The 15,855-nt window shown below is 40.7% G+C and overlaps 1 protein-coding gene across 1 annotated transcript; it reads left to right on the top strand.

The window, feature by feature from the left end:
• Positions 1-569: 569 nt before the first annotated feature.
• On the top strand, positions 570-15,666 carry AIFM2 (AIF family member 2, ferroptosis suppressor). The gene is made up of 9 exons (XM_087932320.1): positions 570-968; positions 2,629-2,823; positions 3,760-3,875; positions 3,965-4,084; positions 6,803-6,895; positions 10,821-10,929; positions 13,251-13,403; positions 14,244-14,444; positions 15,016-15,666. Exons 2-9 carry the CDS (start codon positions 2,649-2,651, stop codon positions 15,168-15,170), a joined length of 1,122 nt encoding a protein of 373 aa, XP_087788446.1. The 5' UTR covers positions 570-968; positions 2,629-2,648; the 3' UTR covers positions 15,171-15,666.
• Positions 15,667-15,855: the final 189 nt, after the last annotated feature.

Raw genomic sequence — 15,855 nt, 5'->3', positions numbered from 1 at the left:
CCTGCTAGAGCAGGAGAGTCTGTTATTATGACTGTCATTAAGTGTTGTAACTTATAATTCTTAACTCTTGACGAATGTATCTTTTCTTTTATGTATTCTGAGAGCATTTGCATCAAGACAAATTCCTTGTGTGTCCAATCACACTTGGCCAATAAAGAATTCTATTCTATTCTATTCTATTCTATTCTATTCTATTCTATTCTATTCTATTCTTATTCCTGTTCTATTCTATTCTATTCTATTCTATTCTATTCTATTCCTATTCTATTCTATTCTATTCTGTATTCTGACCTTTCCCTCGTATTATTCGCATTTCTGTGGAGAACCCATAGTTCTCCGCCTCTAGACCGAAACCCTTGAGGCGATCGCCAAGGGGGTAATAAAGAGAAAAGCCCGGCGAACTCCGGAGCGTCTAGTCGTTTTTAACAGAGCTCGTGCGAGCGACGACCACGCGCGGCCAAAAAAAGCTTCCCTCAGAACTGGAGACGCGAGGAAAGTTTCGCCTCCATTGGGGCCTAACGATACCCCAGATGACCGCTAGAGGGCAGAGAGAGAGAGCAGCGCTGAAAGGGCGGAGAGGCTCGACCGGTTGCGGTATCAGCCACGGCGAGATATACTACATAATAAAGTCCGTTGCTTGGCGGCTTCCTCCGTGGAGCTAAAAAAAAGAAGAAGAAGTTAAGATCGGCCTCTCCAACTTTCCGCGAGTCATTCCCGGAAGCTGTGTCTCGTGGAGCGGTTTGGCCTCTCTTGCTCCTCACTGAGGGAAAGGACTCCTTCGGAAGAGCCCTGCGCGTTTCTTTCTCCTCCTCCTCCTCCTCCTTCTTCTTCTTCTTCTTTTTTTTTTTTTTTTGCAACGACCGGCTGCGTTTCTCCTGGGAAAGATCGCGGGCGGGAGAAGCGCCCTTTCCTCCCGCAGAACATTCCTGAGCGGCGGAGAGCAAAGGCGACCCGGAGCTGGAAAGCAGGTTTGTGATTGAGGAGCCCCATCCATCCCATCTCTCGCGCTTTGGAAAAGCTCGTGGGTCCGATCCACGGCCATAGTGTGGCATGCCCCTCCGCTCCAATTTCTTCAGTTAACACCCCGTCCCCCCCAACCCAGTGATTTGGTTAGGTGTCACACCCAGAACCCAACTCACAAACCACAAAGGTGGAGGGTCAATCTAAGCAAGCCATGCCATGGTTGTGCAACATTCTGGATTGATCCGCCTCACCCATTGTCTTGTGCACCTGCTCTGCTCTAGTATCTTCAGTAAACCATCATTGGTTGGTTGGGTTGGTTGGTTGGTGTCACAGCCAGAACCCAACTCACAAACCACAAAGATGGAGGGTCAATCTAAGCAAGCCATACCATGGTTGTGCAAAATTCTGGCTTGACCTGCCTCACCCATGGTCTTGTGCACCTCCTCTGCTCTAGTTTCTTCAGTAAACCATCGTTAGTTGGTTGGGTTGGTTGTTTTGTTGTCACAGCCAGAACCCAACTCACAAACCACAAAGGTGGAGGGTCAATCTAAGCAAGCCATACCATGGTTGTGCAAAATTCTGGCTTGACCCGCCTCACCCATTGCCTTGTGCACCTCCTCTGCTCTAGTTTCTTCAGTAAACCATCGTTAGTTGGTTGGTTGGTTGTTTTGGTGTCACAACCAGAACCCAACTCACAAACCACAAAGGTGGAGGGTCAATCTAAGCAAGCCATACCATGGTTGTGCAAAATTCTGGCTTGACCCGCCTCACCCATTGCCTTGTGCACCTCCTCTGCTCTAGTTTCTTCAGTAAACCATCGTTAGTTGGTTGGTTGGTTGTTTTGGTGTCACACCCAGAACCCAACTCACAAACTACAAAGGTGGAGGGTCAATCTAAGCAAGCCATGCCATGGTTGTGCAAAATTCTGGCTTGACCCGCCTCACCCATTGCCTTGTGCACCTCCTCTGCTCTAGTTTCTTCAGTATACCATCATTAGTTGGTTGGTTGGTTGTTTTGGTGTCACACCCAGAACCCAACTCACAAACCACAAAGATGGAGGGTCAATCTAAGCAAGCCATACCATGGTTGTGCAAAATTCTGGCTTGACCCGCCTCACCCAATGCCTTGTGCACCTCCTCTGCTCTAGTTTCTTCAGTAAACCATCGTTAGTTGGTTGGTTGGTTGTTTTGGTGTCACACCCAGAACCCAACTCACAAACCACAAAGGTTTGTGAGGTCAATCTAAGCAAGCCATACCATGGTTGTGCAAAATTCTGTCTTGACCCGCCTCACCCATTGTCTTGTGCACCTCTGGTCTAGTTTCTTCAGTAAACCATCATTGGTTGGGTGGTTGGTTGGTTGGTTTGGTGGCACACCCAGAACCCCATACCCTAAACCTCATGGTGGAGGATGAACCTCATGGTGGAGTCCATACTACGCAGGAGTAAACTCATCCAATGGCTAAAACAGGGATCTCCAACCTTGGCAACTTTAAGCCTGGAGTTGAAGTCCTCCAGGCTTAAAGTTGCCAAGATTGGAGATCCCTGTTCTAGCTGATCTAGCCATTGGCCGAGTTTACTTAAAGTTGCCAAGGTTGGAGACCCCTGAGCTAGAAGGCGCGTGTTAGCGATGATCCCGCATCTCGGTCTCTTTCCTTCTCCTTCAGTTGCTGCTGTGTGATTCAGGATGGGGTCAAAGGTCTCTGTGGATGATTCTGTCCGCGTGGTCGTAGTTGGAGGCGGCTTCGGAGGAATGGAAGCTGCCCGCCTCCTGCAGGATTGGGGGATCCCTTTCATCCTGGTGGACATGAGAGATTCCTTCCATCACAATGTGGCTGCTCTGCGGGCTTCTGTACAGAGTGGTAACTTTTTGTGGGGGATTTCCTGTTTCTTTTGAGCTGTCTTTCCTCCAATTTGGGACTGTCTTGTGTAGATATATTGAATCATAACTTCCTTGGACTCTAATATGTTTGCAATGCCAGAGATCTGGAAGGCACCAGCTGGTGAAAACTTTGTTTTAGGATAATTAGGATAATTTAGGATAATTAGGATAAAACCGGCTTCTTGAGGATGCTGCAGCAGTTATGCGTGAAAAACAATTATGCCACTTTTTTTCAGTGCCATTATAACTGTGAATGGTCACTAAAGAAATAGTTGTAAGTCAAGGAGTTCCTGTATCCTTTGCCTCCAATCAATATGGTTGTAATCCCAGATATCCGGAAAGTCCATCTTGTGAAAATACAGAATAGAAATAGAAATCGAATTCTTTATTGATGAAGTGTGATTGGGCACACAAGGAATTTGCCTCCAGTGCATCTGCTCTCAGTGTACATACAAACAGAATAGAGTACAGAATAACAGAGCACTTAGGTAACCTCTGGCGTCATGGGACAGATTTGATGGTTCTCAAACATTGGGGAAAACGAATGAAATATCAAGGCAAATTAAAGTAGCAAAAAGTCCATTTATTTGTGTAGATTGGACCAGTGGTTTTCAAACAGGAATACTTATTCCACTAGTAGGACTGAGAAAAAGTTATCTAGGTGGGACACTTTATTTATTTATTCTGATTTTATTTATGCCTTGAAAGCGTAGCATAAATGTGCAAATAATGCTGATACATTTTCTCATTAAAAGTGTATGCTGTTATTTCCACAGTACTGACTGATGAGGCTTAAGGTATGAAAATTGGAGAATCCGCACACTTTAGATGTGTTAAAAGTTTTGTGGAGGTCCTTGACACCCTGCTCTTTAATAAATTACTACTGATCCATTTTTCCCCCTGCATAATGTTGTAGGATTTGCAAAAAAAACCTTTATCTCCTTCTCTGAGACCTTCAAAGACAGTTTCCAGCAGGGCAAAGTAATTGAGATTGATTTGGAGAAACATCAGGTCCTCCTGAACGATGGTAAAGTGAGTGCCTGTAAAACTAAATGTGTTACTAGTGAAAGAGTACACAACTTCTGCAACAACTGCAACTTCAGTCTGATATTCTTTCTTAGGTGCTTTCATTTTCTCATCTGATCCTTGCCACTGGGAGTGAAGGGCCTTTTCCTGGGAAGTTAAATGAACTTATTAATATGGAGATGGCTATTCAGGCTTATGAGAACATAGTGAAAGAGGTGGGTATGATTGGTAGAAGCGAAAGGGGTGTTCATTGCTTTTGTTTTCCTGTAAAGTGTGTATTAGTTAATTTCTTGGTAGGGACCATCTGTGGCTGGTTTATGGTATTTATATAATGCTTGTTATTGATTCCAATCACATTTTTCTTTAGCAATATATTTTAAAAAGTATGACTTGGGCTTTCAAATTAGCCACCTCACTTCATTCGCCGTGCAGATAAGAATCTTGGCCTGTGGTTAAGATTGCTAGCATATTAGTAATATTATTACTGCTACTATTGTAAAACATTTAATTGGACTTCTGCCCACCTCACTTGAAAATTTGCGATTTTTTCCCATCGGTTTATGAAACATGCTTAAATATTCTCAAAACAGCTTGTTTAGTGGCATCCATAAAAAGGAATTTATTTATTTTTTAAGTAGGAGCATTACTATGATGAATAAAGGTAACATAAAATGTATCAATTGTATGGGAAAGAGAATGGTTACTTAAAGTAATTACAGTGTTTTTAATTACAATGTTTGCTAACTTGGAGATAAACTGTTTTGAATGGATTTACAGGCTATTTCTCAACACATGTAGGTGGAACTGTAACAGAAGATTCTCTGTCAAGTCAAGTTCTATAGTGCCTGAAATATTTGAGGAAATTAATCAAAATTCAGCTTAGGAAATGTATACAACCACTCAATTCATGTAATCGTGACTCTGAACTATGAACATCAAACTAAAAAAAAATGGTGACCAACCTAAATTTAATCTCACATCACTATCCTGGGACACGTATATTTGCTTTCATTTGTAAAACAATAAAATAAAATATTTTATTTTCATACAACCATTACAATTTTTCATACAACCATTGCAGTATTCCTAAGATGATGTGATCAAAATCCAGATGCCCAGGAATTGGTTCATATTTATGACGGTTGCAGTGTCCCTTAAGACAGAGGACAACAAGGCAGAACAAAATTTCCGCGGAACACACCAGGCCAACGCCTGGGCGGTTCAAGCAGCTGCACCCACCTCCTTTTTCACTAGGACAACCCTTCTCTGGCTTCGCCAATTACAAGCTAGGATTCTCCCTGAGGAAATCAGAATGCATCAGGACATCAACAAATTGGTGGCGGCGGCTGAATTCAGCGGCCGACTCCTCCCTGCATGCAGCCCGATTCTCCTCCAGGGCCCCGGCCTCCAACATCACTTCTCGTCGTCTGCTGTGGCTACGACAGTGGCAAGCAGATGCTAGAACCAAGTGGAAACCAAATGTGATCGTCTTTGCGACGTTTTGACAAGCAAGTCAATGGGGAAGCCAGATTCACTTAACAACTTGAAAACTGCAGTCATTCACTTAACAACCGTAACAAATAGGACCAAACAACGTAAATTTTTGGCTCAGTTGTGGTAGCAAATTGAGGACTACTTGTAAACCATACAAAATCAAAGAAAAGAAACAAAACCCAAAGCCAATATATCTAATTTTGCTCAACCTGGAAAACTCCTTGAGTGAGAAATTGCCAGGCGGGCTGGAAGGAAGGGTCAAGCAAGGGCCTAGCTTGGTATCCTTGTGCAGTCACAAGTGACTGAAGCTTGAACTCTTCAAGGTCCACGAAGCTTTATCTGGTCATTCCCGGGAGAAGGCAAGGGGGGATTCTTACAATAGAAGTGGTAGATTATTAATAGAGTTACTGACTTTAGTAATTCATGAGTGGCTCTGATTGCTTGCGGCTGACAGTAATCTATATAAGCTGCAATGAAATCACTGAGCTTTTACTCTGGGCGAGTACATACAAGCTTATATCGTATCAGCATACTTCATTTATGCTGAAGATGCCACCTTGGTGTGTGGAAGTGAGGAAGCCCAATTTTATTACTGACAAGATGAAATATTATCCATCATATCAATTCTGCTGTTATCTCTAGTGTGACTATTATCAGTTTGAACCACTTAAGATAGTCAAGCTGTAAGTGCAACAACACTAATCTAATGCAACACCCCCTCCCTATTTCTATAAAGAGGAGCATAATGTTTGCAGTTAGAATTTGTGAGAAAAAGCAGGTTAGGCATACCCAAAATTTGCCTTGGGAATTTTGGATCATTTGGTTGAACATAGAATAGACCAGTGATAGCGAAACTTTTTGTTGTAGTGTGCCGAAAGCGCGCATGCCGGCAACCCCCCTTACCTGCACTGCGCATGCGTGTGCCTCCCAGCTAATTTTTGGCCTGTTTGAGGCCTTTTTCGGCCTCCCAGAGGCTTGAGGGAAGCCTCTGCAGCCTTTGGGGGCCAAAATATGGGCCCATTTTGGCCACTTCTGGTATTTCTGGAAATCCTGGAAGTTGTGAAAACGGGCCCATTTTTTCAGCCTCCAAAGGCCGCAGAGGCTTCCCCTGAGCCTATGGGAGGCCAAAACGGCCTCAAACAGGCTGAAAATCACCTGGGAGGGATACACATGCGCAGTGCAGGTAAGTTTGGCTGGGGCTCGTGTGCCTGCACAAATGGCTCATAGGTTCGCAATCACAGGAATAGACAATATATCCTGAATGAAGAAAAAAAATTTTTTGATCAAGGCTGCCAAGGATTTCTAAGTATCAGTTCTCTTTCTAGTTAGAGAAAAGATTCCTGTTGAAATAGCCTGTCTGAAGCCATGTGTTATCTAAAGTAATGGAATCCTGAACAGTATGACTCCATCTTGTTTTTTTTTCTTTTGGGTCCTAAAAGGTGGAAAAAGCTGAGCGGGTGGTAATCGTAGGTGGCGGTTCTGCCGGGGTTGAAATGGCTGCAGAAGTTCAGACAACCTATCCTAACAAGGAGGTATGAAGTCACATCCTGTCACTCAGTCACTATGTTATCGCTTTGAAAGTTAAAATTCCTTATTATCCAGAGTCAACAAAGACTAAATGAGCAGCTACAAACTCTTAGAGTTGACACACACCAAAAAGGAAAGAGAATAGATTGGATGCATTTTTGAGATACTGCCAAATCATACATAAGTATGAATTATATCAATTCAGTGTCAACTAAAAAGATACTCCTTTGGTCTTTTTAGCTGCCAGAAAAAGGGAGTGTGGGTAAACAGTGCATTCCTTAAGTGCCTAGACAATCGCCCTGGCAGCCCAAAGTTGTTGGAGCGCAAGAATATTACTGGAGAGCATGATTGATGACTCTTGGCTATGGATGTGTTCCATTGGAGAATATAAATCCGGGGTGGGGTGAGGGGGGAGATCAGGGTCAAGGAGGAAATGAATGATGTATTTTAGTATCGGCTGCATTCAGTTCACACCAACACAGCCACTTCTAATAAATCAAGTTTATTTTCTCTGAGATACGCGGCTAGAGACTTATGATTTGAATGGGGGTGGATTTGTTGGAGTCCTGACATTCAGCTTCTAAAGTTCCTCAACTTTTATAAAATCTTAGAAACTATAATTTGGTTTACAACGGTGCTTCTCTGGGAATGTCTGTGGAGGCTAAATTTGTCTTTACATGTGAACTGCACGTGGTGTAAATGCCTTGTCAGACCTTCAGAGGGTTGGGAAGAGGATAGGGGAGTAAGCTGGATTGGGGTGAGGTTGGGGGCCAGCTGTGTTGCCTGATTCAGTTTGGGTTTTTTAGAATGTGAGAGGAGTGTAGTTTTATTTATCTATATATCCAGCCATCTCATTCACAGAGCAACCCTGGGCAGTATATAGTTCAAAACATAAAAACCCTATAAAAGTCATATTTCAATAGGTGACAGTTAAGACAAGAATAGGATACTTGAATTAAAAACATTTTTAAAAGATTAGCCCCCGCCCAAGCAGGAGACCGTACTCAGTTTCTGACAAATGCCAGTCCAGTCTCTTCTTGAAAGCTTCCAATGATGCAGCTCCCACAACTTCTGAATGCAAGCTGTTTCACTGGTTGATTGTTCTCACTATCAGAAAGTTTTTCTCCTTATTTCCAGGTTAAATCTCTCCTTGTTCAGTTTCCATCCATTATTCCTTGTCTGGCCTGCAGGTGCTTTAGAAAATAGCTTGACCCCCTCCTCCTCTCTTTGGCAGCCCCTCAAATATTAGAAGACTCCTATCATGTCTCCCTTGGTCCTTCTCTTCACTAGACTAGCCAGGCCCAGTTCCTGCAACCGCTCATCATATGTTTTAGCCTCCAGTCCCCTAATCATCCTGGTTGCTCTTCTCTGCAGTCTTTCTAAAGTCTCAACATCTTTTTTTATAGTGTGGTGACCAAAACTGGATTTAGTATTCTAGGTGGTGGTGGGCTTCTTAAGACGGTAGCCACTCCCAAGGTTGTGTGTGGAGTCCCGTGTGATTCAGCAGAGCCCGGTCTCCAAACTCTTCTGAAAGGCCAAGAGAATGGGAGGGATGCTGCTTTGTTTGTTAAAAACAGATCATGCCAAGCCAATCTTATTTCATTCTTCAACACAGGGACTAAATTAATAGACCAGCAAAATACTGTGGACATAATATATTTATATTTCAGCAAGGCATTCGACAAAGTAAACCACAACATACTTCTTAGTAAGCTAGAAAAACGTGGAATAGATAGCACCACCACTAGATGGACTCGCAACTGGCTGGCAAACTGTACTCAACGAGTCGTCCTTAATGGGTCTAAGTCTACATGGAGGGAAGTACGTAGTGGGGTGCCACAAGGTTCAGTCTTAGGCCCAGTACTCTTCAATATCTTCATTAACGACTTAGATGAGGGAATAGAAGGGGAATTTACCAAATTTGCAGATGATATTAAGCTGGCAGGAATAGCTAACACCCAAGAAGATAGGCTCAAAATCCAGATGGATCTTGACAGACTTGAACACTGGGCCCTATCTAACATTATGAAATTCAATGTAGAGAAAAGTAAAGTCCTACACTTAGGCAAGAAAAACCAAAAGTATACATACAGACTGGGTGAAACCAGGCTCAATAGCAGTAAGTAACTGTGAGAGGGATCTTGGAGTCTTAGTGGACAACCAGCTAAATAAGAGCCAGCAGTGTGAAGCTGCCGCCAAAAAAGCTAATGCAATCCTAACTTGTATTAACAGAGGGATACAATCAAGATCAAGGGAAGTACTAATACCACACTATAAAGCCCTGGTAAGGCCACACCTAGAGTACTGCATCCAGTTTTGTTCACCACATTATAAAGAAGATGGTGAGACTCAAGAAAAAGTACAGGGAAGAGCAACCAGGATGATTAGGGGACTGGAGGCTAAAACATATGAAGAATGGTTACAGGAACTGGGCCTGGCTAGTCTAGTGAAGAGAAGGACCAGGGAAGACATGATAGCAGTCTTCCAATACTTGAGGGGCTGCCACAGAGAGGAGGAAGGGGTCAAGCTATTTTCTAAAGCGCCTGTAGGCCGACAAGGAATAAAGGATGGAAACTGAACAAGGAGAGATTTAACCTGGAAATAAGGAGAAACTTTCTGACAGTGAGAACAATCAACCCATGGAACAGAAGTTGCCCTCGGAAGTTGTGGGAGTGCCATCACTTGAGATTTTCAAGAAGAGATTGGAGGGGGTGTGGGGTGTGGGTGTGTGGACTAGATGATCTATAAGGTCCCTTCCAACTCTGATTATCTGCTATCTGTTATCTGGGGCAGGGAGTATATTCCAAAGGGTGGGAGTGACAGAAGAGAAGGCTTCCTTCCTACCTAATTACTGTACTTCAATACCGTCTCACTATTTATTTACCTAACATTGACAAACCAATTTTATTGTCATTTTATCAAGTAGCAAGCCACTTGAAAAGAGTGATCTGTAAAGACTTAGGATAAAGAAGTTGACAAAAGCAGCAATCAAGGCTGATTTGTATTTAAAACTTGTGAATGCTGTTTCTGTACTTTTTTTTGGAATTGATAAATTTCCTATGAAATCTTTTCCTTTTCAAATGTCTGGCTTCATATATATGTGCTATTCTTTAGGCGTCTGTATGTGACAATTTCTCTTCATTATTAGCAAAAAAATTTCTTGCTTGTAATAGCAAAGACATAGTTTGCAATATTGTCAGAACTTTTTTGCTTACTTTCAGACTTTTTGGAAACATCTGGTCAATGTAGAATAATAATGATTTCATGTGTTCTAGCTACATTCTTTTTTTTTTTTACTTTTAGTTTGCTCCTAGTTCTGGACTATGAGCAAGACTGATTATGCTCCTCAGCATGCCGTCCAAGAGAGAAGTCTTAAAAATATAGCTCCCCATATTTTAGGAGAATTCTACTAGGCTTATTTTCAAGTAAAAATTTGTAGGACTGGAGGCTAAAACTTAATAGATATGAATGAATGCTCACATCAATTTTTCCTGCTAGCCACTTTGCTAATTATTAGTGTAATTCTTGTGAATAACTGAATTATAAAGGGAACTGAATACAGCTTCTCATGTAAGGCAGAAACATCCAATACATTGTCTTTTTGACTATTGGAATTTCTGGCCCGTAACATTTAAGCTTCATCTCTTTACCAAAATGTTGCAGAATTTGATGGACATCTGAATTTAGGTTTGGAAAAACACTGTAGTCTTCTCACAGCGAAGTTACCCCATGACATCTGGAACATTACATGGCTTTTCAGTGGCAAAAAAGTACCTACAATGGCTGGCTGGGGAATTCTGGCAGTTGAAATCCACAAGTTTTCAAGTTGCCAAGGTTGGGCACCCCGATCAACCGTAATCTTGCAATATGGCAATGGATGTTTGCTAAATAACTTTCACCAACCGAACGTGCTAATGTTTATGTTCCCAGGTCACACTTGTTCATTCAAAAATGGCATTGGCAGATGATGGACTTCTTCCCAGAGTCAGGGAGGCGGTGAAGGAGACCCTTACACAGCAGGGAGTCCATCTCTTGTTGGGTATTGAATTTTGTTATTGGTCTAACACTTTTCTTCAAGATCACTAAACCCTACAGATGGCCTTTTCCAGTGATAGGGAACCTACATCAAGGCTCTGATTTTTGCTGTGCATTTAAAGGGATATGTAGTATTCCAGATGGTGGTCAAAATATACTCTATCTGATCTCTATAGGACTCAAAGAACATATCACTGGACAGATTTACCAGAGATTAGAGGCAGGTTTATTTGACATTTTAAAAATTCTATTTTTAATGCCTTATTTTCATAGACAGAAAATAAATGCTTTGAGCCTAAAGGCATAAAAAAAGACACGTGGCATACAAACAATATAGCTTGCACCTTATTGTCTACCTTAGGTATGATCTAGATATTTCTATACCTAAAACTAAGGCTGTTTCTTGTAAGACCTGTTGCATTTGGGTATGATGACCAAATTCAAAGTAAGGTACCCTTTAGTCAAGTGTAACTACTGTCGTGGGTTTAGTTTCTTTGTTAAAATACACGAGAGCAGTATCTTGGAAAAGGAGCATCGCTTTTGCTGCTGTACGTTTGATAGATTTGTAAGTTTAGAGGCTTGCAGGTCCATCTTCAAACCGAGGCAGGCATGTCATGTTTCCTTTTCTGCTTGATGAAAAATCTCTCTTTAAAACTGACCTGTACATGTTAGATGTTAAAGACCTCTGGGCAGTTCCATTTCATATGCATTGGAGGGAGCACAGGAAGAGGAGATGCAAGCTCTTGAAGGAGTGGCAACAGCTATGATGTGCAGCTATGATGTGCATGCTTACACATGCTCTGAATATCTTTTTCCCTGTTGAATTTCAACAACTGTACAGTCGTTAGATGTCCCAGTAAACTGCCTTTACCCTATTCTTTTTTTTCTAGGCAAAGTACCTTACAGCAGAAGGGCCATAGAACGGATCCATTTCCCCTTTTCTCCAATTTCATGACATTTATCCCCTTCTCTTCTGATCAAATAGGGGGACGTGGCTCTACAGGTAGTCCTTGACTTACAACGGTTTGCTTAGTGACCATTCAAAGTTACAACGGCGTTATAAAAAGCGACTTATGGCCGTTTTTTCACACTTTATGATTGTTGCAGCATTCCCACGGTCACGGGATCAAAATTCAGGTGCTTGGCAATGGGCATCTATTTCATGTTGATTGCAGTGTCCAGGGGTCACATCACGTTTTGTAATCTTCTCTGACAAGCAAAGTGGGGAAGCCAGATTCATTTAACTTAATTGCAGTGATTCACTTTAACAATTGTGGCCAGAAAGTTTCTAAAATTGTTCTGACCCAAACCTTGTTCCAAGGAAACAAACACGAAATGGAAATAACAGCAAAACCTTTTAATGATTCTTTACGAATTCCATTTCTTCACGGCTAAAAGGCTATTAAAACTAATTGTCTCTGATAAGAACGAGCCTTGCCAAGGTGCAAGGCTGCCAAGAACACTAGATAAAGTTGCCAAGAAATATTTCAAACACAGAGAGTCTCCAAACACCAACCAAGATACTCCGAACGTCCACAAGGCTTGAGTGCAACAACTTCTTTGCTTCCTGCAAAGGACTCTGGTTTCTCAGCTGGCTTTTCTCTCTTAAGGGAGGGGCCATTACCTTGTAGCCTTACTCCCAAGTCGCCTGTGCTGCTGCAGCTCCTCTTTCCTTCCAGTATGCGCATTGGGCACAGGCTCCTCGGAGGCCTCTGCATCACTGCTGCCAGCCTCCATAATCTCCAAAGGCAGCATTTCACTCTCTCATAGGTCTGAACCCATTCCTGCATCACACGCAGGCCCCTCATCTCAACCCTCGCTCTCTGAGACCTCAGCCGCTGGCGAACCACAACAAAAATGGCACAAAACTTGCATAATGGCTGCCTTGCTTAACAACAGTTTGGGGTTCAGTTGTGATTGTAAGTCAAGGACGACCTGTGGTAGATAGTCCTGGATTCAAAACTTACTCAGTTTTTTTTTTAATGATCACCAATTACTTTTCTTGCTTTGTATAAGAAATAATTGGCCATGCCTTGCCATCTATTTTTCCCATCCTAACAGGATAATCTAATCCACTGCTTTAATTTCAATTGCATCGGCTAAAACTGCTTGTTATATTTTGCATGATGGGAAACAAATTGTTTTGCTTTATAATTAGGAGAGACAGATGGGATTAAAGGATGGAAAGCTGGATGTTTTTAATTAATAGAATTAAAATTAATCAACAAGCTGTTAAGTGTAATATCTTAAAGCCAAAAGTACTGTAGGTATTATACCTTCAAAGTTCAGTGAAATGCAGTGTCTGCTTTTTGGTTCTCCTAATAGGTCAGAAAGTTTCTAATCTCCATATGCTGTCTTTAAACCAATTCAAAGAGAACATGATGGTGAAGACTGATAAAGGAACAGAGGTTGCTGCTGATCTGGTCATTCCGTGCACTGGAATAAAAATAAACTCTTCAGCATATAGCAGCGCATTCAGTAAGTTAATTTTGTCCACAAATTCTTAATTATTGCAGGTTCCACACTCTATTTCAAATCCTAGCTATCATTCTTTATCAATATTTCAGTATTTTTTTAAAAAAACGATTGACTATATTTAATTTTAATACTGCAACCTTTTTAAATGAACAGTTGGAAGATTATTCACAGGGTTGGCTCTTTCATGAAATAAATAGAATACCTTTTTTCATCAGATATATGTTTGACATGGCAATATTTTATGCACGCAGCTTGGTGTTAAATGCAGATTAAATTAATTAAATTTAAATAAATCTAAATTTAAATAGATTAAATTAAGAGCCAGTTTGGTGGTGTGGTTGAGACACCAAGCAGGAAAGCAAGAGACCAGAAGTTTGCTTTAGTCAACTGGCTGATTTTGGGCCATTCTCTCTCAGTCCAATCCACGTTACAGGGTTATTGTGGATAAAATAGGAGGAGGAAGGTATGTTTGCCGCCTTGAGTTATTTGTAAAAATAATAAAAAGCAGGATACAAATAAAAGCAGATGTATGTACCGATATGTATGGTGATAGGGTATAAAAAGAGCATAGTGATCTTTTGTTTAAATAGATTTGCTGTGATTGTGATTCATGATCCAACCCATTTTTCAAAATTGAGACTTCGCTGAATAAAGTAGGCAAACATAACTCCTAACTATTTTATGTGTATCTCAGATTTCATCTTATTTGAAATACAAATAGGATTTTTTTTTTAATACTAAAAAATCAAAAAGTGCGATGACCCATATGATACTAGTACATGTAGTTTTGTGCTAGCCGCTGACATTCATAGATGACTTCCTTGTGTCTAATATACTTAGGAGACCAGCTGGCAAATAATGGTGCTTTGAAAGTGAATGACTACCTTCAGATTGTGGGATATGACAATATCTATGCCATTGGTGACTGCTCAGATGTGAAAGAACCAAAGATGGCATATCATGCTCAGCTCCATGCAAACGTTGTGGTGTCCAATATTATCAACAGCCTGACTGAGAAGCCTCTGAAAGTCTATAAACCAGGTCAGACTATGAATTACATCTTTTGTCTCTCAGAGATGCACATCCTTAACTAAAATGCAACAAATATTTCTCCGTATCTAATTCAAAATCTAATAGTATTTTGAAGCTAGAATTGCAGAGAGATAATTAGATCTGATACACTCTTGTGCTGTTTTTTTGTACAATATTTTCAATGTTTCCTAAACAGAATGGATGTTGAATTGGAAAATAGAAAAATCAATACGTAAACCAATTGTTGGCATGGATTGGTATACTCTTAAAAAAAATCCTCCTAAGATTCTAAAGAGAAATTAAAATAATTATATTATTTTATAATATTATTATTATAATTATTATTATATTATAAACACTAAAGCTAATGGAAGTACTGTTGGCGCTTCAGTCTAATATCTTGGTAACCTCCTGAAAAGTATTGATCAAGCCTAATTTTTTTTTTTTAAGAAATCCACACAAGCTTTCCAACTGTGGAAACTGAGTTATTAGAGCCAATTGTACTCTGGCAAGTTCAGATGGTGAGTCAGATAACAGTTTTGTTTCTTCTTTTGTAAATAATCTTGTGCTTCCTCTTTAGGATCGCTTACCTTCCTTATCTCCCTGGGAAGTAATGATGGAGTGGGACAAATACGTGAATACTATGTAGGACATCTTTTAGTGACTGTTCTCAAAAGTAAAGATCTTTTCATCTCAAAAAGTTGGAAGAAAATGCATCAGCATATGCCATGCTAGGAATGGAACTGCCATAAAACAAAAACAGAACCGAGGGTACCTGTGATGAATTAGTGATGCGGATTTTGCTTCCATTAAATCACAATTACTTTTAGGAAACTAAGCTTAAAACCTAGATTGTAGATTTTATCAGTAGATCTTGGTAGAAACTATTTCACATTAGACTTTGGAGTTGGTTTGTATGTTGTTAATCAGCTAACATGGATATTGGTCTAAATTAAATTTTGAATGGAGGAATTGATTATCATGTAAGTGTAGAACACAAAACAAGGTTTAGGCTCAGAAATTTTCAGTGCTAGATATATCTACGCAGTGCACACATGTTGGTGTGCTATGGCCTGTATAAGCACTCTTAAACATTCTTTAGCACTTTAATTCAAATTCTTATGGGAAAAGAGTTAGTGATGGGGAAAAATACCAGTGCCCTTAAGTTGAGAAAAAAGGAGAAATGTAACTAGCACTTGAATATACTATTAAAGGAGCTCCCTGTGCTAAATCAGTATTCTGTAAAATAGTATTTAATTGTCCTTCCTTCCTTTTCTCTCCATCATTTATTCATGTCAGATTCTCTAATATTTGTTCATATTAGTAAAGTTGAAGAGACAGTCTTACAGCTCCCTCTTCCTTTGGCAAATACTAATTGCAATGTTGAATTTGAGAATATTAACAGAACTGTCTTCTTCTT

Source organism: Pseudonaja textilis, chromosome 4, assembly GCF_049901715.1.
Source record: "Pseudonaja textilis isolate UNSWEBS1 chromosome 4, rPseTex1.2, whole genome shotgun sequence".
NCBI lineage: Eukaryota > Metazoa > Chordata > Lepidosauria > Squamata > Elapidae > Pseudonaja > Pseudonaja textilis.
Note: the sequence above shows the minus strand (reverse complement) of the source record. Positions and strands in the feature narration are given on the sequence as shown.

Bases quoted from the DNA above. Each gene is read 5' to 3' on its own strand.
- AIFM2 (XM_087932320.1), top strand. From the start codon at position 2,649: ATGGGGTCAAAGGTCTCTGTGGATGATTCTGTCCGCGTGGTCGTAGTT. The intron at 4,085-6,802 runs GTGGGTATGATT...GGGTCCTAAAAG, and splicing joins ATGAGAACATAGTGAAAGAG to GTGGAAAAAGCTGAGCGGGT. The intron at 14,445-15,015 runs GTCAGACTATGA...CTTCCTCTTTAG, and splicing joins TCTGAAAGTCTATAAACCAG to GATCGCTTACCTTCCTTATC.